The sequence below is a fragment of the Gracilinanus agilis genome, chromosome 3 (assembly GCF_016433145.1).
Source record: "Gracilinanus agilis isolate LMUSP501 chromosome 3, AgileGrace, whole genome shotgun sequence".
Classification (NCBI taxonomy): domain Eukaryota; kingdom Metazoa; phylum Chordata; class Mammalia; order Didelphimorphia; family Didelphidae; genus Gracilinanus; species Gracilinanus agilis.
The window spans coordinates 419,769,830-419,793,943 of record NC_058132.1 but is presented as its reverse complement, the minus strand read 5'-3'; the positions used below and the strand labels follow the sequence as shown (position 1 = coordinate 419,793,943).

General features: G+C 33.3%; 1 protein-coding gene across 1 annotated transcript in view; it reads right to left on the bottom strand.

The window, feature by feature from the left end:
• The window catches only part of TTC3 (tetratricopeptide repeat domain 3), a 169,419-nt gene that overhangs the window by 113,336 nt on the left and 31,969 nt on the right, over positions 1-24,114 (bottom strand). Inside the window, exons 4-9 of the mRNA XM_044670285.1 lie at positions 21,905-21,967; positions 21,004-21,058; positions 6,629-6,791; positions 6,164-6,203; positions 4,293-4,419; positions 216-273 (exon numbers count right to left, since the gene is read on the bottom strand). Coding sequence (XP_044526220.1) covers positions 216-273; positions 4,293-4,419; positions 6,164-6,203; positions 6,629-6,791; positions 21,004-21,058; positions 21,905-21,967 — 506 coding nt within the window. The remainder of the gene's footprint in view (positions 1-215; positions 274-4,292; positions 4,420-6,163; positions 6,204-6,628; positions 6,792-21,003; positions 21,059-21,904; positions 21,968-24,114) is intronic.

Below are 24,114 nucleotides of genomic sequence, written 5' to 3'. Positions count from 1 at the left end.
AGTCCACTATAATTTGGCCCCTTCTTTCCTTTTAAGTCTTAATATACCTGACTCTCCTTCTACATACCCCATGATCTAAAGACAACCTCTTTTCTATTCTTTAAATAAGATATATCCTATGCCCCTAATTCTGTACCTTTTCACAGAAGGATGGTACAGTGCAACACTATTAACTTAGCATTAGATTTACATATGAAATAGAAAAAATAACTTACCTGGTGGCAACTCCGGTTGATAGCTTTTATTTTCTAATTTCAAAATCTCACGAGATACCTACCCATAGCAATAAAATAAATGAGATGAATAAGAAAAATACACTATAAAAAAATCTATCAAATACCTGAAACTGCCATTTTTTCCACTCATATACATTAACATTGCCACATCTCAAAATTCCTAGTTTGAATAAATCTCTTTATACATTCTATTTTTATGGCCTTTTAGTTACTTCTTCTAGTACTCTTTGTATCCCTTCTAAATACTTTATGTCCCTCAAATTACCACGATGGGGACCCAATTCTCCAATGTCTGACTACTACTGTTTATACTGTGGGATGATTATTTAATGGATCCTATATGCTTTTGTTTCTGTAAGTTGGTACGTTTTCATTCTATATATCCTTAAAACTCTACCACTTCCTCTAACTACCATTCATACCAACAGTTACTTCCTGTGGAAGAACAAAATCCACAAGAAAAAATGGTTATTATCAGTTATGTTTCTCTCCTTGATTTACAGACTAAAATCTGGCTAAAGAGTGTTATAGATTTAAATCTGGAAGGAATCTTAGCAATCATTTGTCCAACTCCACTATTTTATAGGTAAAACTGATAAAAATGGAAATGTCACAAGAGCAATAAACAGGACTTGAAACCAGATCTTCTGAATCTAGTACAACATTCTTTATATTGTACCAAATTACCTCCTACTGCTAGGATGCATTAAAAAATGTTGCCAAGAATCTTTCAGTTACATTTCCCATGGAATTGGTTTGTAATAATTAGAAGCTTTTTTAAGTTACTGGAAATAATTTTTAAAGAAAACAAATATAATAAGATACATAGTACTGTGAAATAAAACATTTGTCAGTTGCATAATTTCCTGTTCTGTGATTAAATGTTAAGTTGTCTCACTAGTTTACTCATTAATCTTTCAATAGCAATTTCAAAGCAATAAATGCTTGAATGCCAAGTGGGAGATGACACAGGGCTAGATATTATATACATTTTCTATCATTTGGAAAAAGCTTTGGAGTAATATTCAGAGTGCATGGGTTAATTGGGCAAATCATTTAAACTCCTCTAAGGCATAGATTCCTCATCTATAAAAAGAAAGGGTTGAATTAGATGACCTCTGAAGAACCACTTAAAAATCTATATGTATACCCTCAAACACAGCAAATCTGACATCATCTTGGAGACTAGAATACAGGTTAAAAGGTTTCTTTTTACAACTTTCTAAACAAGTTTTGCTACTCTGGCATCAATAACAAAAAATCAGTTCAGTTCTAAACATTCCAAATAATCCCATCACTTAAAAAACAATTAGTGAAGCCATCCTTAGAGACATAGGGAACCTGGAATAAATCATTCCTTCTCAAAAAGAAAATGTATGTTTATATGTGTCTGTCTATATAGGTGTCTGTCTATCTCGATGGCTATAAATATATATATATATATATATATAGAGAGAGAGAGAGAGAGAGAGAGAGAGAGAGAGAGAGATAATAAAACTAAAATGAACAGTAAGTGTTGGAGGGGATGTGGCAAAATTGGGACATTAATGCATTGCTGGTGGAGTGAATTGATCCAACCATTCTGGATGGCAATTTGGAAGTATGCCCAAAGGGCTTTAAAAGATTGCCTGCCCTTTCATCCAGCCACACCACTGTTGGGTTTGTACCCCAAAGAGATCATAAGGGAAAAGACTTGTACAAAATATTTATAGCTGTGTTTTTTTGTGGTGGCAAAAAATTTGAAAACGAGGGGATGCCCTTCAATTGGGGAATGGCTGAACAAATTGTGGTATCTGTTGGTGATGGAAAACTATTGTGCTGAAAGGAATAATGAACTGGAGGAATTCCATGTGAACTGGAAAGACCTCCAGGAACTAATGCAGAGCGAAAGGAGCAGAGCCAAAAGAACATTGTACACAGAGACGGATACCCTATGGTACAATCAAATGTAATGGACTTCTCTATTAGCAGCAATGCAGGACAATACTGAGGGACTTAAGAGCAAGAACACTATTCACATCCAGAGAAAGAACCATGGAAGTAGAAACACAGAAGAAAAACAACTGTTTGATCACATGGGTTGTTGGGAATATGATTGGGAATGTAAACTCTGAGCGATTACCCTAATGCACATATTAATAATATGGAAATAGGTCTTGATCAATGATACATGCAAACCCAGTGGAATTGCTTGCTGGCTGTGGTAGGGGGTTGGGAGGGAGGGAAAGAACATGAATCATATAACCATAAAAAATATCCTAAATGAATTAACTAATAAAAATTTCAGATAAAAAATAAATTTATGTAAATTAAATTATCCATTTTACTTTCCCTCCCCCCCAAAAATAATAAAATAAATAAATGAAATAAAATTAACATTAAGGAGACTTTCAATGGGAAAAGAAGTAAAAAGTAGAAGGTGATTGCTGAGTAGGAGGGTAGGGCCAAATAGAGGGGAAAGTCTCTTTGCCTTGGGAAGAGAGTTATATCTAGAAAGTGATAATATGAAATCTAAGTAGATTTGCTAGAAGCAGATAGTAGTGTTGCTTTCTTACCTGCCCAGGCGACAATGGTTCAGTTCAAACAAAGGAGTTTCACTCCAATTCACCATGCCCTAGGAACAGCTCTGGGCAATAAGACTGTTGCATTCTAGCCTTTATATGTTTTCTAGTTTCTCAAAATTTTTGCTGACAATTTAAGTCTGTACTATAAGGAAATAAACTTTTTATATTGTTTCATTTCTGTGTACATATTCCATTTAAGATCTCAAAACACTATCTTGTGAAAGAACTGAAACTAGAGGCAATGGGATATAATTCTGAAGTCTTAAGCCTTTCCTCTCAACTCATTTTCTTTACTGAGAATCCTCCTAGGAAAGTTTAAAACTAAAAATAAACATGAAAAGGAAGTGGGGGAAGAACCCCATGAAAATGATATAAATATATCAGAATACATATAAAATATGAATTTATAATTAAATGAAGCTAAAAAGTAGTAACATTTTAATTTGAAAGATAAATTTAAAGTAATGTGAGTTTTCTCTTGACTCTTTCCTTCTAAATGTAATACTAACATATTTACTTTTATTGTTAGAGATCTATCTTGACCTAGCTTCTAGAGCAACAGCCAGTCGGCAACCTTTTTGGCCGTGAGAGCCATAAACGCCTGCAGAAGGAGGAGGATGGAGGCGGAAGGCACTGGAATATGGGGTGGGGGCTGAAGGGACCCCTGGGGCACATCCTGGGGCTCTGTCCTGACTGGCTAGTCAGGAGGTGGAGCCAGATATGGCTTGAGAGCCATACTTTGCCAACCCCTGTTCTAGAGGATACTGATAGCAATTAGGTCTGCAAAAGGGAAGGGGAAGCCCATTCAGCTATTTTTGGATTGCCAATTGTAAATTAAAACCAACATAACAAGGACTTATAAATCATATGCTCTCTAATTATGGGAGGTGGACTAAATGAACTCTAAAGTTGTTTCTAGCTCTCTCTATATCTATATCCCATGATCCTAAATCATTAGCAACTAATGCAAATAGCAGGCATCATTGTAGAAGAAAGAACACTTGACTCTGGAGTTAAGAGGAATTTGGTTTGAAACCCACTTCTTAACCTCATTATCTATATGGTATCCATGAAATCACTTAAATTCTCTAGGACTCAGTTTCTTCATTTTTAAAACAAGAGAGTGGGGATTAGGTAGTCCATGAGGTTCCTTCCTACTCTGATTCTTTGTAAACTTTACAGTATTCATCTATTGCACTATTATAGAAATTTCTATTACTTTTCAAAGATTTGATAATCTATTAACAGTTATCTTAACAAAGGAAAAATAGTCTCATGTAGCCAACAGAGCAATAATTTTGAGATCCCTATTCTAAATTATTTATTAATAGTTCTTTGAAATTGCATATTTATAAAGTTTTAAGAAACTAAATGAAACGCTCTTATGAATATGTAGGAAGAGATCAAATTTCCAAAATATTTAGGTTCCACTATTACCAAAACTACCAGACAATCAGCATGTGAAAGAAATATCAATATTGAGTGAGTTTACCTTCAAATTCTGATATTGATAATAGTCACGATATTTCGATGCTAATTTTAAAACTTTATTTTCTTCATTGGTTTCCATAAGATTAAGATAACCAGAATGTGAAGGTTTTGGAGAGCCTGAGGATAACCTAGGAAAAAAATAGCTAATGTTTTAATGCTGCTGATTATGATATATTATTTTTAAAACTCTCCAGATGAACACATGACAGCAGAGATAGTGAATTTTAGAACATAAAACATTGTTAATATTAATATGGGCTTAAAGGAATGATAAATAATTTTAAATCAACAATCTTTTTATGGACAAAATGAAATACTTGATGTTAAACTCATACTTTAAGAAAAGTTAAAGAAAAGTCTTTTGTTTTTGTCAATTAAAAGCAACCATACCTTTCTGTTTTAACCAGAACAGCTACTATTTTCAGTGTGCAAATCAAAATGACAAATTTTAACTGAAGCTGCAAATAACAAAAATATGGGAATCGCTGACAAATTGTTGTTGTTCAGTTGTTTCAGCTGTGTCTGACTCTTTATGATCCCATTTGGGGTTTTCTTGGTAAAGACACTGGAATGGTTTGCCATTTTCTTCTGAAGCTCATTTTACAGATGAGGAAACTGAGGCAGATAAAGTTGAGTGACTTGCCCAGGGTCAAACACTTAGTATGTGTCTTGGGCCAGTTTTGAACTCAGAAAGATGAGTTCTCCTGACTCTAGGCCAGCACTCTATTCCACTTATGCCACTTAGCTGCCCTCTCTGACAAATTATCACAATTAATTTTAAAACATTAACCAGAACTATAATCAGTAATTAGGTAAGTAAAGTATTTGTTACTGATTTTGAGTATTTCTTGGCAAATAAAGGTAACTAAGCAATTAACTAAGTGGTTAAGGAACAAAGTAAAACAATATTTAATGGAAAAATTTATCTGGCTTCTGCTATCCTCCCCAATCCAATAATAACAACAGCTCCTATTTATAAAGGGCTTTAAAGTTTATGAAATGTTTTCTTCACAAACCCCAGTAATTCAAGGTAGGTAATAAAAATGCTATGATCCTCATTTTGTAGATAAGGAAATTGAGGCTTAGGGAAGTTTAATAATTTTTGTTGTAGTCAAATAGGCAATAAGCATCAGAGACAGATGATGTACTCAGATCTCTTCACATTCCAGTGGAACACTGATTTACTTCTGAAGGGGCAGAAAAGGAAGGAACACAATAAAAATACTTATACTGCCCTCTCCTGGTCTGGTAGACAGACCCATAACTGACTCCAAAATCAGAGAAATATGAGAATGAGAATCAAAAACTCTTCCCACTGCTACTTGAAATCAAGTAACAAAAACTATAAATGTCGCAGTGGAAAATATTGCTCCAAACATTCTTCAATAGGCCTGGCTAAATATCACATATATCTCCAAACTGATTAATTTTGTCCTATTTTCAGAGGAAGAATACATACAAAATAATGCTCATTCTCTCAGACTGCATGTAACATTTTGTTTTTTAATTCCTTAATGCAATTATCTTGTAATACTGTTTATTATATCTCTCTATGTATTAGTATTGTATTATAGTATGTATTAGTGTGTTAATTTCCCTGACTAGGCTGTCAGCTCCTTGAAGGCAAGGATGATTATAATTTTATATCTCTCCATAATACTTATCGCAGTATTCAGAACGAGCAGTTACTTTAAAAGTATTTGATGATTTGATATGTTGAGATGAGCTGGGGATTTTCAAAGCAAGCAATTTTTAAAAGAGATAGTAAAACAACTGCATTGTTCTTGTTTCTACCTACTAAAAGCTATTTGTGGCTTTTAGAGCAACTGACCACAGAAACTCAAAATTTCTAATAATCTAGTATTGACTTACCTTTTCCCATAAATTGATTTCCTCATTCCATGTTTTGAACCTTTGAAAATGAATTGTAAAAATCATCAATCTGATAATACTACTTCTTCAGTTTTTTAACTGTTAAAACTAACATACTTCATCCTTTATTCTAAGTGTTATGTAAACAATTTCAAGTTTATAGAATATTTGAAAACTAACGTACTTTGTATAATTCATAGCTAAAAAAAAATATAGTCATGCAACATACCTCCATCTGCCAAAATAAACATAATAGGTTTCTATCAGCAAAGGTAATTCCACCAATGTAAATTACAACCCTCTAGAATTAAGTGGATAAATCATAGTGAAATGTTTGAGGCACAGAGAAGAGATGTGACTTGACCACTGATGCCAACCCCAGTATTCTATACAATACATCATGCTATTTCTACTAGAAATACTTGAAGTAAAAGGGAAATGTTACACTTTGTTACTTAAAAGTACCTCGTAATTCTTCCACTTGTTTTAGTAATTTTATGTTCTGTTGAGTAAGATCCTTCATTCCATCAGGGTAATTTCTGCAGAGATGTTGAGCTCTCTCATTTGCTTCTAGTGCCCAGGCATGTTCCCCCAACATTGAGAGAGCATCACAAAAACGATAATGGCCCTGTTATATGGAAACAAATTCTCATTTTAAAAAAAAATATGCCCACAGTAAAGAAGTAGGCAAGAAATAATTATCTTCCTTAAAAAACTGTAAAACATTTGTTTTCAATAGGTGAGTTATATAAATTTTTTCAAGAAATAAAACTAATGAATTAAATAAAAAGCATGAAAAATAGGTAGACTGATAAGTAGCAGAATTAGTCAATTAAATGTCAAAACATTTACTCGAGTTTGGTCACAAAGAATATAATTTGGGGATTTCATTTTCAGATTTTTTTACATCAAAATGTAGCAATAATTGAATTATTGTTCATTTTAAAGAATAGTAAACTATATATTTATGACTCTGGGCCAAAGTGAATTTTACAACTCACTTATAAACTAGAAGAAAAGTTATTATTTCAGGAAATTGTAAATTTTGTCAATAAAGTAGAATGGTCCTACAAAGAATCTTTTAATTTCTGTAAGTATTTTGGGGCGGAGGATTCTGCCACACCATACCAGCTCTAAAAATATCACTAATAAATTTAATGAGTTCAATTTGATCAATTCAACAAATAATTTAACCAATATTTCTACTATATGCATGCTATTGTCCTTGGTTCTAGATGTACAAATACAAAAATGAAAGTATTTATTTTCAAAGAGCTTACATTCTACTTAAGAAGATACATCTTATACATAGATAGATAAATGCAAAGTAACTTCTGGAAGCAAAGCATCATATTGGGGTTATGACACGAGGGGCCAAGAAAGGCTTATAGTAGGAAGCAGAAATTCAATTCAGCTTTGAAGGGAATTATAGATTCTAAGAGCCAGAAAAAAAGGAAGGAGTAAGTATATTGCAGACATAAGGTACAATCTACTCAAAGGTATTATGTTGGGAGGTAAAAAGCCAAGTTAAAGGAATAGCTAGTTAGTAGACCAATTTGGCTTTAACATAAATTATGTATTGGGTAATAAAATAAGTCTGAAATGGTTATGTAATAGCTTAAATGCATAGGGCTTTAAAAATATCAGGCTGAAGAGATTTCTTCTTCTTACTAGAAGTAATGAGAAGAAGGAATTATGAGAACTAAATTCTTAACTAAACAAGGGATTGGATTAATGACAAAAGATAAAATTGCTAATTTCAATTATTAAAAAATGAAAAGCTTTTGTAAGATAAACAGGGAAGTGGTTAGCTGAGAAAAATAGTTTTATATCAAATATCTTTAATAAAGGTTTGATATTCAAGACAACAGAAATATTGAAGACCAAAAAACATTCTCCAGCAGATAATTTGGTCAAGATAGTTGATAGGATCACAGATCTAGAGTTAGAAGGAATCTCACAGTACCATATAATTCAATTTCCCCAAAGATTACACAGGAAGTAAGCATCAAAGGCAGGATTTGAACCCAGCTTCGCAAGTACCACAGTTAGGTTCTCAAAAGGAAAATTGCAAACTACTAACAGTTGTATAGAAGGATGCTCCAAATTATTAATAAATAATGTAAATCAAGTTGTTTCAAGTTATAAATTTGGTAAAAATGACAAAAGAAGGCAACAACTAATGCTGGAAATATTGTAGAAAGACAAGCACACAAATGTATTTTTGGAGAAGCTTTGAATTATTAAAACCATTTTGTAAAATATTTTGGAATTTTTCAAAGAGAACAACAAAAACAGAAATACCCTTTGAGGAACAGATTCCAAACTACGCATATAATCCAAGGAGGTCAGTGGCAAAAATAAAGACCCCCATAAACACCAAAATATGTATGAACACAATAGACTGTGTTCTTGACTATGCAAGTTGTATTATATGAATTAATAGAATGTTACTGCTCTGCAAGAAAGATGAGACATATAAATGGATACAAAATGAGCAGGGTCAGGAAAACTCTCTCTCTCTCTCTCTCATATATATATATATATAAACTATTAATAGTGTGAAAGTGGAAAACAATAGCAACACCACATGTAAAAATATGATTCCCAAAAAAGAACCACAAGATGACACATGTTCCTCCCCATTCAGTAGAAGGAGGATGGATTATGTGTAACAATGCATATGAAGTAGGAGATTAAGGCTGTGGAACACTGAATATGTCAAATTTTTTCAAGGCATTGCTTGGTTTTGCTGCACATTTCCCTACCACATTTCCCTCTGATTCTTTATTATAAAGAATGGATATCTGGAAGACAGAGACAGGAACAATTATGCATTCAGAAATATATGTGGCATTAAAAATCATTAAAATTTTATTTAAAAAATAAAATTAATTTTAAAAGAATTCACATTCTAGTCATAACTACAAAATGTACATGAAAATAGTTCTCTTGTATTATTTTCCTTTTTAATGGCATGATATTTAATATTTCTGTTACATCCCAGTGGAACTGCTTGTTGGCTTTGGGAGGGGGGGAGGAGAGAGTATGGAGGAAGATCATGAATCATGTAATCATGGAAAAATATTCTAAATAAAAATTTTAAAAATATATTTGGGTTACATATTTTTTCTTTTCATTTTCTTTTTTTTTTAAACTCTTATCTTTTGTTTTAGAATGATACCAAGTATCAACTCCAAAGCAGAGGAGCAGTACAGGTAAGGCAACTGGGGTTAAATGACTTCCCCAAAGTCACACATACCTAGTAAGGGTCTCAGGCCACATTTGAATCCAAGTCCTCCCAACTCAAGGCCTGGCACTCTATCTGTTGTGCCATCCAGCTGCCCAGGTCACATATTTTCTGAGTACATTGTGGTATAAGATACTGAACTAAATCCAATTCCTGTCATACGGTCTTTCAGGTTTTTTCATCAATAAATAGTAAATAGGAAGTTCTTTTCTATGTTACTTACATTTTGTAGTTTGTGAACTATCTTTTAAAAATATATTGATTTTAATAATTTTTTAAAATTTCTATACTGTCTATATTTCCCTTTTTCCTCCTTCCTATTTTTCCTGGAGGCATCCTGTATATCAAAGAATTAAAAATTTTTTTCTTTTATCAAAAATATTCAAAACATCAAAAGTCAAAAGTTACACGTGGTATTTCACTCTCATTTATCCCCAGCTTTGCAAAGGAGCAGTGGGGGAGAGAGGGGTTAGGGGGGAAGTACGGTCTCCTCATCTTTTAGGTCAAAATTGTTTTTACAATTTTGCAATGTTTTTCATTTCTGGTAGTTGTTCTTTTCATTTAGACTGCTATGTTAATATGTGAATTGTTTTCCTAGCCTTGTTTTACCTTTAATTAGTTCAAATAAATCTTTCAAACTTCTTTGTATTCATGTTTGTTGTTTTTCACAACAGTAATGTTACATATATGATATATACCACAATTTGTTTATTCTCTTCTTGAAGGACATCTACTTTATTTCTAGTTCTTCTATACCACAAAATATTTTGGGGTATCTGGAGATTCTCTTTGTCCTCATTTGAGTATATGCCAAGCAGTAGAACCTCTGGGTAAAAGGGTATGAACATTTATCAATCAAAAAAATTAAAATTGTTTTCTAGTACCAATTCACAGCTCATCAACAATATTTTTCTGTTTCTGACTTTCTAAAATCCCTATGACATTGACAATTTCTGCCAATTTGTAATTTTTGCCAATTTTGTCAAACATGAGGATGAAACCTCAGGGTTCTCATTTTCATTTTTATTACTATCAGTAATTTGAAGTATTCTTTCATATGGTGCTTTGCAACTTTCAGAAACTATTTGTTCATATACTTTTACCATTTTTCTATTGAGGAAAAGTATATTTACTGGTCTTATATATTTCTGTTACTTGCCTAAATATTTTGGTCATCAGGACATTTATCAGAAATATGAGCCCATTTATCGATTGGGGAATGGCTTGATTTTTTTATACAACTGAATTAACTCCTTGTATATTTGAGTAATTAGATCTCTGTCAGAGTTTTTTGTTATAAAGATTTTTTCCCAATTTGTTGTTTCCCTTCTGATTTAGGCTACATTGTTTTTGTTTGTATAAAAGCTTTTTAATTTAGTATAATCAATCATCCTATTCACATTCAGAGTTATAATTATCAGTTGTGTATTCCCCAACATTTTGGTATCCTCTCTTAGTTCTACCCCTTCTTCTTAGGCTATTTCCTTTTAAACCAGTGATTTGTTTTAAACCAGTAACCCTTGTCCCCTCCCTTGATTTACTACTCTTTCTACCCCCTCCCTTGTTATTCCCCTTTTTATTTTTAAGTCCTAATGAATTCCCTCTCCCTTCTTCTCCCCTCCCTTTTTTGACCTCCCCACTCCCCTGGGTTTATCCCTTCTGACTTTCTCAATAGGGTTAGATAGAGTTTTATATCTCAATGGCTATAGCTACTCTTTCCTCTCAGGGTTAATTCCACTGAGAGTAAGGTTTAAATATTACCTCTTAATGTTCTCTTCCTCTCCTTCTTATAATAGTATTCATCCCCTCCCTTTTCCATGCCCTCTTTGTGTGTAACAGAATATCCTATTTTTCTTATTCATTCAAGTTTCTCTTGGTGTCCCCTACTATTCACCCCCTCTTTCCCACCCACCCCCTTATCATCTTAGACCACTTAGTACTCCAACCTCTCCCTGTGAATAATTCTTCTAATTATTCTAATAGTGGATACTATAATAGTGAATAGAGTTCACTACAGAGAATTAACATTTCTCCACATAGGAATACCAATAATTAGATCATATTGAAGCCCTTAAAGAGGCAAATATAAAAATAAGTTTTCTTTCTTTCCCCTCTGTTTCTTATTTACCTTTTCGTGTTTCTCTTGGTTTTTGTGGTTGGATATCGAACTTTCCATTTAGTCTTGGTCTTTTCTGTGCAAATACTTGGAAATCTTCTATCTTGTTGAATGCCCATACTTTACCCTGCAAGTATATAGTCAGTTTTGATGGGTTGGTGATCCTTGGTTGTAGACCCAGTTCTCTTGCCTTTCTGAATATCATATTCCAAGCCTTGTGGTCTTTTAGTGTGGAGGCTGCCAGATCCAGTGTGATCCTGATTGGTGCTCCTTGATATCTGAATTGTCTCTTTCTGGCTTCTTGTAAAATTTTTTCTTTTACTTGGAAGCTCTTGAATTTGGCTATTATATTCCTGGGGGTTGTCTTTTCAGGGTTTAGTGTAGAGGGCAATCTATGGATCCTTTCAATGTCTATATTGCCCTCTTGTTGTAGAACTTCAGGGCAATTTTGCTGAATAATTTCCTTTAGTATGAAGTCCAAATTTCTATTTTTTCAGGAAGACCAATGATTCTCAAATTATCTCTTCTAGACCTGTTTTCTTGATCTGTCAATTTCTCGGTGAGTTATTTCATGTTTCCTTCTATTTTATCAGTCTTTTGACTTTGCTTTATTTGTTCTTGTTGTCTTGAGAAATCATTGGCTTCTACTTGCCCAAATCTTGTCTTTAGAGCCTGGTTTTCTGCTATATTCTTTTTTCTTTTCGATTTGGTCTATCCTGTTTTCCAGGTGTTTGATTTTGGTTTCCAATTTGCTTATTGATTCTTTTGATTTGGAGGCATCTTTTTCTAATTGCCCAGTTCTAGCCTTTAGAGCAGGGGTCGGCAACGTATGGCTCTTGAGCCATATCTGGCTCTTTTGAGGGCCAGATAGGGCTCTTTTTGCAGGAGCTATAAAGTCAATTTTTTTTCAGCTGTTACAGGAGCGCATACTGTTAGCACTGTACAGCTCTCATGAAATTACATTTTAAAAAATGTGGCGTTTATGGCTCTCACAGCCAAAAAGATTGATGACCCCTGCTTTAGAGACTGGTTTTTGGCTATAATCCTTTGATTTTCTTTTTGAATCTTGTCTGTTTGGTTCTTCAAGACTTCCAGCTGGTCATTTCTGGTCTTCAATTTGCTTATCAATTAATTTGATTTCTAAGACTCACTTTCTGATTGCAAAATTCTGCCTTTTAAACTGTTATTTTCTTGCCACATCCCTTCCATCTTTCTCATAATCTCAGATTTGAACTCTTCAATAGCTTGTGACCAGTTTTCATTTTTTGGGGAAGGTTTGGATATGATTACTTGTTTGTTCTCCTTTGCTGTTTGCTCTGTTGTCTGGATTTTTTCTGTGTAAAAGTTGTCGAGTGTTAAAGATTTCTTCTTGATCTTTCTCTTCTGGGGTTCTTGTCTCTGGCTTGCCATTGTAAGCCCAGCACCCTCTCAGCTTTATCCTCATGTACAGGGTCTGTCTGCTCTCTTTGGGCTCCTGAGGTCTCAGGTCTAGTTGTTCTTAGGGTTAAGCCTCCTGGTGGTCCCCTTGCTTGTTCCTCTGCCCAAAGCTCCTTTAACAGTCTCAGGACACTGCTTCCCCAGTCGTGTACCCCTCTGCTCTGGGTCCCCACACACGGTCCGTGCCTGCGCTCAGAATCCGCTTCTGCTGCTGTGACCATGCCTGCGCTCAGGGTCTGTGTTCAAAGTCCGCATGTTCTTTAGCCTCTTGGGATCTTAAGTCTTGCTGCTCTCAGGAACAGGCCCTCGAGCTGCCAATGACTTACTGGGTGCCCCAAACTCACTCTAGCTCTTGTACGCTGGCTTTGGCACTGTAGGTGGTGTGGGGGGGAGGGGGTTGCTCAGCTCGTATTTTAGTGAGAGCTGTTTTACCCCTTTTTATCATGGAAGTGCCCCTATTCCACGTACCTTCAATGCTGCGCCCTGTTGTGGGGTCCCTTTGTTCGTGTGGATTTGTTTTTATGTCTTCTTGAGGAGTCCCATATGCATGGGTTAGGAGCGGTCAAGTACCTGCCTTTTACTCTGCTGCCATCTTAACCTGCACAAGTTATTCTTCTGGAAATAGGTTTTGAACAATGATACATGGTTATAACCCAGTGGGAACTGCTTGTTGGTAAGAGAGAAAGATTTCGCAGAGTTTGAAACAGAATGCTGGAATGAGACAAGACTGAGAGCCAATGTAGTTGGAAAGAGGAGAGCAAAGGACTGTGGGAAGTATTGTCTCTGGAGGGAATTAGTTTCTCAGCCCTGAACCAGAGGTAGCTTGGTTTCCCTTAGGGGATGTAAACCTCACCTTTCCCGGAGGATTTCCCTACCTCATTCTTGCCTTCAATTTGTGGATTGAACCTCTGAATCTCTGTGGTAACAACTCTGGGTAGACTGGCAGAACTCATCAGCTATATGAGAGGATTTATCCTGGAGGACAGACTGGGCCAGTCTTGAGAAAGAAGAAACTTTTCTCAGTGCTAGCTATATCTAAAGACTTTTGTGATCATTCATTAATAGCTTAGATTAGCAGCATAGTCAAGAAGAGGAGCTGAGGAAGCTAGGTATTTAGCTTTTGCCAAAAGCCAAAAGGAGTCTTCATCTGTCTCTGTATTTGTTAACTTAGGACACTCCTTTTCCCTCTTTCCCAATCCTTCCCTGATTACTAGTTTATTAAATCTTCTCCTGAGTTTATATACCAACGCAGTCAGATAAAATTTAGAGATATAAAAGGGAGGTTATGGGTGTAGAGGGGTCTTATGGGGGAGCAGTTCCAAACAGGCTTTGATAATGTCAAACCCAAAGCTGTCCAATATTGTGATATTGCTGCTCCCCTGAAAGGACCTGTATCAGAAAGGACACCAAAGGGTGCCAGGCATTTTGCTAAGTCCTGGCAAAAAGCCAAAACTTTACCCCATAGGTGTCTCTATCTAAATAAACTGTTCTCAGTTTCATCTCAGGGACTAACCCCTTAGAAGGGAGGATAACCCAACTAGTCATATACACTCTTACTAGCTAGTTATCTAACATCTTTTAGGGTTACTTTATTTCCCTTTTAACATTGGATTCAGGAGGAGGAAGAAAAGACTAGGTGGGGGGGGCAGAGAATGAATCATGTAACCATGGGAAAATATTCTAAATTAAAAAAGGGACAAAAATAAAAAAAATAATGGTTCCTTGAAAGCAGTACTGTTTTTGCCTTTCTTTGCATCCCTGGTGTTTGACACAAATTTGAAACATAGTAAGCCCTTAATAAATGCTTGTAGATTGAAATTCTAGATAATTTACTCCTCCAATTCAATGTCATAATTTTGTCAAGCCTCTGTCAAATATTCCTTTAGTAACGTGATAACACAAAAACTGAGATTTTCGAAGTATTAAAATATTCATTGTATTGACATAGCCCTATCTCTAGCACAATATTCCTTCAGTTATATGTTACTCTTTATTTCTTTAAAGAACATTTTGCAAATAATCTATAAATGTATAATTTTGGTATACGGACTTCTAGATTTTTTTTGCATGTTGTAAGTAAGCTATTTTGAAATAGTTTGAAAAGGAATTCCCTTTCTATTACTGCCTCTTAGATTGTTATTATAACAGATTTTGTGGAATTATTTAGCAGCCTGCAATGCTTCAGAATTATCTCAGTTTCTAGACTTTCAAAGAAAACCCTCTGCAAAAAGAGAAATCCATATCTCTTCTTTACTGTTTTAATTTCTTTCTCTTCCTTTATTGTTACCAGAGGCATTTCTAGCAAGACATCAAATAATAGTGGGAAAAAGAGGCAAATTTTTGATTTATGCCTGTATTTATTATGAAAGCTTCTGGTTTCTCTCCATTGCATTTTACTTAAGATGCATTATTGTATTGTAGTGTATTGTTTCACATACTTTATTTCATCAGATCCTGCTAAGTGCTGACCAGTGAAAACCAGTTTGACCCTAGCTCTCCATGATGTATTCTAAGTATTACAAGGCTAATAAACTCAAAGACTAAGTATTAATCCTTTTCAGCCTCTTCCTGGAATTAGAGTTGTCTCCTACTTCCCTGTCCCTGACCCTCATTGTTTATTAAGGATATATACTCGCCTGGCCAGTCCTATAGATAAAAGGGCAGTCTTCTGTTTGTCTTATACTGGCCCTTTGCTTCAAACTATATATACACTTCAATCAGAGCACAGATATCATTTCCGCTTCCTCCTACCCCAGATTTACTGCTGCTCACTGCTAGCATAGAGGCAGGCCATATAGGACAATCTCTGCTAACATCTCTTCTCCTCCCCTTTTGAGTTGTAAGTTTGATAAAGCTACCTCTGTGTGCTAATCATTCTTCATATGGACCAGATTGGACTTTCTTTTTGTTTGACTTTATGATGTCATTTCTTACAATACAGAAATGTTCCATTAAATAAATGTACCAAAATTTGTTTAGCCATTTCCTGATTGATGGGTAACTCATTTTGTTTCCTTTTTTTTTTTGCTAGTATAAAAAGTGCACAGATACATCTTTTTTCTTCCTTGCATAGAGGGATTTTTTCTTATCAATTACCTTCTGAAGTATATGCCTAATAATGGAATCTCTGGATAAAAGGAAATGATTATTTTAGTTATTTTATTTACATAATTCCAAATTGTTTTCCAAAACAGCTAAAGTGATTCACAGCTCCACAAAGTTACTGGTGGACCTACCTTCCCACAATACCTCCAGCATTGAATATGTCCATCTTTTTTTCATCACTGTCAATTTGTAGGTGTGAAATGAAACTTCAGTATTATTTTGATATTCATTTGAAAATTTGTATTAGTGATTTGGAGAAGACTTTCATGTACTTAATAGTTTGCAATTCTTCTTTTGGCAACTGTTAATTCATACTTTTTGACCACTTATCTATTAAGGAATTGCTGTTGTATATGCATATGCATATGTGTGTTTAGATACATGCATACATATGTAGTCTCTATTTCTTTTATGCTAAATCCTTATTTGAGAAATTTGATACAAAGATTTTTTCCCCATTCAACTTATTTTCTTCTTAATTCCTAAGTGAATTAACTTTATCTACATTGAAGCTTTTAATGCAATTAAAATTATCTGTTCTACCTTTTGTAATTGCCTGATGACTCTGTAGTTAAGAATACACTGTCTAACCATAGCCAAAAAGGTATGTGATCTGATTCTCTTCTGTAACTTTTTATAGCATCATCATTAATTGTAAAACAACATATCCACTCTTGAGGCTTAATTTCTACCAGACTGCTTTCTAATTTTCCTAGCAGTTTTATCCAATGGGGAATTCTTTTGAGATTTATCTAACACTGGGTTACAGATTTCCATTGTTTTTGATGCTCCCTTATCTAGTTTGTTCTACAGATTTAATTCTCTGGTTTTTAATTAACTAATATCAAATGGTTTTGATGGTTGCTGCTTTATAATAGTTTGAGATGTGAAAGTGTGATTCCCTTTTTCATTCCCACCTTGTTCTACTTTTTAAGTTTGATATTCTAGATTCTTTTTTGAGTTCTGTAAAGATTAGTTTGATAATTTTATTAGCATAATATTAAACCTGCAAATTAACTGTAACTGTACTATAATTTTTATTATATTGGCATGTTCCAGAAATGAGAACCCAATATACTTTCCCCTATTTAAAGTTGTTCTTTATTTCTTTAAGAATTTTGTCATTAAATCTATATGTTATTTCATGTACTTTGAGAGATTGGTCCCCACATAATTTAAGTATTTTATAATTAATTAAACAGTTTTAAGCCCTTACCTTCCATCTTAGAATCAATACTGTGCATTGATTCCAAGGCAGAAGGGTGGTAAGTGCTAGTCAATGTGGGTTAAGTGAATTGCCCAGGGTTACACAGCTGGGAAGTGTCTGAGGCCAGATTTGAATCTGGGACCTTCTGTCTCTAGGCCTGGCTCTCAATCCACTGAGCCACCCAGCTTGCCCCCAGCATTTTAAAATTTAAATTTTTTTTTGTAATTTGTAATGAGATAGGATTTTCTTTCCAATTATTTCCTCAGATTTTGTTATTATTAGATAATGCTGTTGCTTTTTCTGGACTTATTTTGTGAAACTACTATCTTATTATCTTTTCTCTTCTACCTGCAGATAAGACTGAAAAAGGATACTTCTAGGGCTAAACTGGAAGAACATTTATTTGGGGAATCAGATATCTTAGGCAAACCCTTAAATTTAGATATATTTAAATTCCATTAGTAGACTCTTTTCCACACTTATTTGAAGCCAACTGAGAGAATTAATGTGTGTACTGATACAGAATACACATTCAATATTTACAGACTAAAATACCATGCTTTAATTTGTTTTCTCTAAGCAAAGTAAGTAATCAATAGTGAAAATGTTGCAAAACTCTTCACTATATATCATCATGAAATAGTTCTTCTTTTTTTAAATTAATTTATTTTTTTAAACCCTTAACTTCTGTGTATTGGCTCCTAGGTGGAAGAATGGTAAGGGTGGGCAATGGGGGTTAAGTGACTTGCCCAGGGTCACACAGCTGGGAAGTGTCTGAGGCTGCATTTGAACCTAGGACCTCCGGTCTCTAGGCCTGGCTCTCAATCCACTCAGCTACCAAGGTGTCCTCTGAAAAAGTTCTTTAGATAGACAGGTGATTTGACTTCTCTAACAGAGCTCTTTAAAGATCAGAGCAAAGTAGGATTTTCTATTAAGGATCCAACACTTTCAAGCACCAGGCATTCCAATATTCTTTAATTTTTAAAAAAATGACATTAGACTTTTCTTATCAGAAAAGCAAAAATTAGTCATTCAGAGGTCTTCTCTTTTTCCTTTAGCTGACAAATTAATTGCCTGAACAGTGCAATCTACACCTCATGAACCTGCTTCCTTTAGATGGTCTCTATTTGTTTTGTTTTATCCTTAAAGCATCAAAAAAAAGTAATATATTTAAGATACTTTAAATCATTTTGGAAATAGACAAGGATATATCAAAATTATTTTATAAATTAATGGGGCAAACAGATATAGTAGAATCAATGAGTAAGATGAAAATCCCATAGTTAAATTATATTCTTTCCAAAGCAGTTCTCCAAGATGAAGTCTCCAGTACTTTGTAATAACATAGATATGAGAAGTCAGAACACTTGATTTGTTACTATAGGCTCAGGCAGCTGGCCTGACTCAAGGTGGAACTAGATGAGAGTTGAGACTGGCTGCTAATATTTTCCTCTTCCTCTTTCCTTCCCTCTTCCCCTCATCCTGCTCTGAGAAGAGTTCAAGACCAATGTCTATAAGGGGAAGGGGGGAACAAGATAGAAGGACAAGGGGCATATTAATATTTTTTTTATTAGATGTTTAGTCTGAAGCACACCCTTCCTTAGTAGAATAGCAAATGTACTAGTTTATGTACTATTTAAAATGTTTTTTCTTCTCTAGCTCCATTTTTTTTTAATCAAGCCCCACTAGAAATTAAGTTAAATGAGAGTTGGATATAACCTCTTCATTACCTTGAAAATTGAAACTAACTTCCTAGAATATAATCAGTGTTATATGTAGACATCACAATGGTAGTACTTATTTTCATTTTCCTAGTCATGAAAAAAAACCTATTAAGATCCTATGGCTTAATCAAATACTAGATTTGATTATTCTTCAGAACAAGTTATTCCTAATACAGAAAGAAACATCTTTTCATAACAAAGTGTTGAGCTGAAAATTACAACATAGACATATTGGAAGATAACTCCTACTATGAATTATATTAGTTTGTAGCTCTCTTACGGTATGTAGCATAGAATATGCATGTAGGAAGTGCTTTATAAATAACTTATAACTAAATATCATAACAGCAATTATGAAATCCCCTACCCCTTTTACGATTATAATATTATTAGCCTTTATGATTATAACACAGATAATATAGTTTGCTTCATATGAATTATAAACATTAGCTAAGAAAAATACAGTTTAAGGGTAGTATCAAATCTTGCTGACAAGCATTTTGACCTTAAGCCTGAAACCCAAAAGTTTCAACCAAGCCTACCACACCCTGTTGCAAAATCATAAAATAGGAGATAGAGGGCTGCAATCAGGTCCAACTGTATCTCAGGTGCAAATGTCAGTCCATCTAACTAAGTGTCATCCATCTAACCTCTGGCTCCTAGTTGTCAGCAGAAAAGACGTTAGATCCTAACTCTTTACTGAAAAGTTTTTGGAAAGGTCAATAATAATAATAGATATAAAGTTACCACCCACAGCAATTTTTTTTTACACTTTCTGGCTTATTCAGCACTTGCTCAATCTGTCCATGTGAAAAATTATGTCATCAGATTTCTATGTATAAAAAAGGGCTATCTCCTGAGGCTCAGGGTCTCTGATCTTGATCCTGACTAGAATCTAGATTTATTGTGAGACTGGCTACCTCTCAATAAACCTATCATTCACCTTGAAGACTGTACTGATGTGATAAATTTTCATGACATAACTATTCCCATTCTGTGAGAGAAAAATACATTTAAACACCAAGCCCCCAATAGCAACTACTGAGGGGAGAAAAGAACAACAACAACAAAGAAAATGTTCAATGTCCCCATAAATTTGTAGGACTTCTTTATCAATTTCAAATCACAAGATCAGGCTCATAATGAATTTTTACCTGAGTAAAACTTAAAGAATGAATTACACATCATCTATTTTAAATTTTAAAAGTTTTCAGCGCAAAACTCTGGGAGAAAAAAATTCTCTGATTAAAATATATCTGATCATAATAATTATTTACTCAGTACCAATTGAATATATATCAATTTATTTTTTAACATTTATTAATCATTAAATCATACCATAAAACCCTGTTATAAGGAAGAAAAATAGAACTAACTTTGTTAACTTTGCTAATTATAATTTTAAAAATGTAGGGGACTCCTAGAGAGTAATCAGTTCTATTTTCTAACAATGCACATTGAATAATTTACATTCTTACAACACTGACTATGGGCACCGAGATGTGAAGTGAAACACCCTAGGTAGCAGAGTCAGTACATTAGAGCTGGGGGCTTGAATCTAGGTCTTCTTGACTCCAAAACTGGTTTACTACATGCTACCTCTTCTTGTGTAAGGAAACTAAATCTGTGCAAGCAAGTTGCATAAAGTACCAAAGGGAATAGGAAAGATTAGTTATTCTTTTCTAGATTAGTAATAGATATTATTAAAATAGTGACCAAAGAAGAACAAAAATTTGTATTTTATAGGTTTTAGCTCACTATCTGTAAAGACTATACCGTTTCAAAATATAAGTAAAACAAAATATCAACAATTATAAAACGTGATTTAAATAGCTCTTAATTAAAGCAAAACTATAATGTGATATATACACAAATGCATACATACGTACATATATGTATATATGTATATATATATGTAAGACACTTAATGGTTTAATTTTTATAAAGTTATCTTGCACAATTTGCTTAATTACTAAAGGAAGCAATACTGAAGAGACTAACCTTTGGCCAGTTGTACTTCAGAATAGTGGCCCTCTTTCCATCACCAAGTGCACACCTTAAAATAATAATAAAAAAAAAAAGTAAAAAATTGTTTTATAATATCTATTGTGAAGTGGAAATTGTATCACACAAAAAGTTTCAGACAAATTGTCTGCTGTATTCTTACTCATTAACAATACTTTCATCCCTGAAAATCATTAGGATTTTTGATCTTTAACATAACATAAAAACATCAGTCAAATAATTGCCATATACACATATTCTCTCTTTAAACAAAGATATTTTTCTGTTTAAAACAATGCTCATGTTGAGAGGTTCTCTCCACATTTCATTTCAACTAAGTTTATTAACCACCAGACAAAGATTAGTACTACAGCTGTCACTGCAATTCCTCCAACAATTGTAAGCTTTAGTATTTTATCATAATCTGTAACTTCTAAGAAGTCAGGGACTTAATTTTTCTTTTTGTATCCTTAGTACCTTCCCACTGGTGGTTAATAATGTCCTGTGAAACAGTATTTGTTGAGCGTTTGAGTGTACAATTAAATGAATGCCACTGATTCTTTTCTTGGTCTCCCCAAGTAGCGCCCATGAGCTACCTTTCTTTTTAGCTGAAACTTCTTGCTTTCTTCTAGTTACCCACTCCCTAAAACAAATTAATTGTTTGCTTTCTTTTACCTTCTAATATTTAGTAATATTTTCTTATGTTTTAAAAAGTTAGCAAAAAGCAATTCAACAACAAAAAAGCAAATAATCTTTTCTGGCTTATAGAAGAGATTTTAGTTACATAAATATCTACATTTGAGTTTTCAAGCAGATTTTTCTACATGTTCATTATATATGATTTAGCATAAATATGTTACTGTTTCAGGGATCATAACAAACATCTGGGAATACTTACTTGAATTGACCAGTACGAAGGAAACAAAGAGCTCGGTTACTGTAAAGTAGGTGATTTTCAGGTCTTTAAGAAAAAAAACATACATTTTAGTCAAGTATATTACACCTAGAAACAACAAACACACAATAACATGTGTAATAAAACCTTTCAAATGCTTCATATATGCTGATGACATTTTCTTTTTTCCCAAATCAGCTTTGATCATTATTTAAACCAAACTAAGAAGATTGGGATTTTCAATTGTGATTGATGAATGTGTAGATACTATTTCTGTTAACAGAAAGTCAACTTTACGAGAACACATTACATGTTTTCATTATTATTTCCATTCAGTTATAATAAGAGAATTACTGAAAAAATTAAAAGTTTAAAAAGGGAACTTATACATATTAAATACTATTTTTCCATTGACTGTGATAGCATCATTAGAGATGTGGTTGTTCTTGTGAGAAAATAATTGACCCCATAATATAATATAAAACTTCAGAATACAGCAAACCTATAAAAAGCATTTGTTAAAAGAAAAATATTTTCCCCTGATGCCACTATTAGTAGTATTCAATATGCAATTAAATTTAGTGATAAAATGTTTAAAGATAATTTTAAATTTCTTACAGTAACTTAAATAAATGCATATTGGTTTCAAAAGTTTCATCTTGTAATAAGCCCCCTTCCAAACAGAGTATTAGTGAGAACATGAAACATTATTTTTACATAGTTTTTACATGGTTGTAGAGCCACCTGGTTCTAATGCAGGTTGCTGTGTTTTAGAAATAAATAAGGAGGCCTAACCTGAAGAAGGGAAAACACAGGTAAATCACCTGCCTTCCTTTCTTTTCTTCTTTTTAAATAAAATGTTTTTATCTGAAACTAACCACTAAACAACAATACAAACAATTAAACTTGTTGAGTAACTATAAACATATAAATTAATTAATTTCAATGAATGAAGCATTTTAATGCCATTTTAGTCATTCCTTTCAACTCACCAACAGGAATTTTGTCCATTCCTTCTCATTTGCTTTTTCTCATATGACTATAGTTATTGTGTACATATTTTTCTACTGCTTATTTTTTAATTTGTATTGCATTATTTCATGCTGGTCTTTCCAGATTTTTTGTGCTTTTCATACGATCAGTCTTAATTGAAATCATAGTATTTCATTACATTAATGTACCATAATTTAACCACTTGCCTAGTGTTAGACACATACTATTTCCAATTTTTTACAACTATAATAAATAAGTTGTTATGAAAACCTTTCAACAGATAGCTAATTTTTATGTTTTTGATCATAGTACCAGTGTTTCCAACAACATTTCTGGTTCAATAATAGAAGTAGGGACAATAATAGAAGTAGATCCATAATTTCACTGGTGTTGAGAAAAACCAAGTAAATAAACGTTCTAGCCAATTACAGGCATGCACTTTCTCTACTAATTACATTCTTAGAGAGTTGTCTAGGACACTGTGAAGAAAGATGACTTGCCCCATTCAAAGAACCAATATGTGTCAGAAACAAGATGTGAACTAATTTTTTTTTTTTGTGCCAAGACCAGTACTCTTTTTATCATGATATGCTTCTTGTCATTATCTTTATAATTAATACAATTAATTTTGTAATTTTTATTGCATATTACCAAAAATGCTCTCCATTAACAATAAAAAAATGAAATTATTTCTTTACCACCTTAGAGCAACGAATTCTATTGCTTTTAATTGTTTTTGCCAATTTAAGTTGTTTTAACTTGAATCTCTGATTAGTGCTTATATTTTCAATAGAAAATAATTAAGATAAATATTTCATTTTTATTTTCTTCCATTTTTTCCTAGGATTTTTTTTTTTAGTATTTAACTCTCATACCCAGATAAATTCAATGAAGTGTATGGTGTAAGACATAATGCAAATCCCTTTTCCACCAAAATGACAACCAATTTTCTCAAAGGCATTTGTTAAAAAATGAATTTTTTTCCAATTTTTGGTTTCTAAAAGTGTGTCACACATTAGTATTTCTTATACATTTTGGTTGAAATGTTGATATAACCATTTTATTCCATTTCTCTATTTTTTTGGACAAAAATTAAATAGTTTTTTTATGAAGACTACTGCAAGCTCCATTTTGTATATGAAAATGTTTGGCTCTTTAGTGAAAATTTAAAAATTTAAAAAATTAAAAAAAATTTTTTTGAAGAAAAATACTTTGATGGC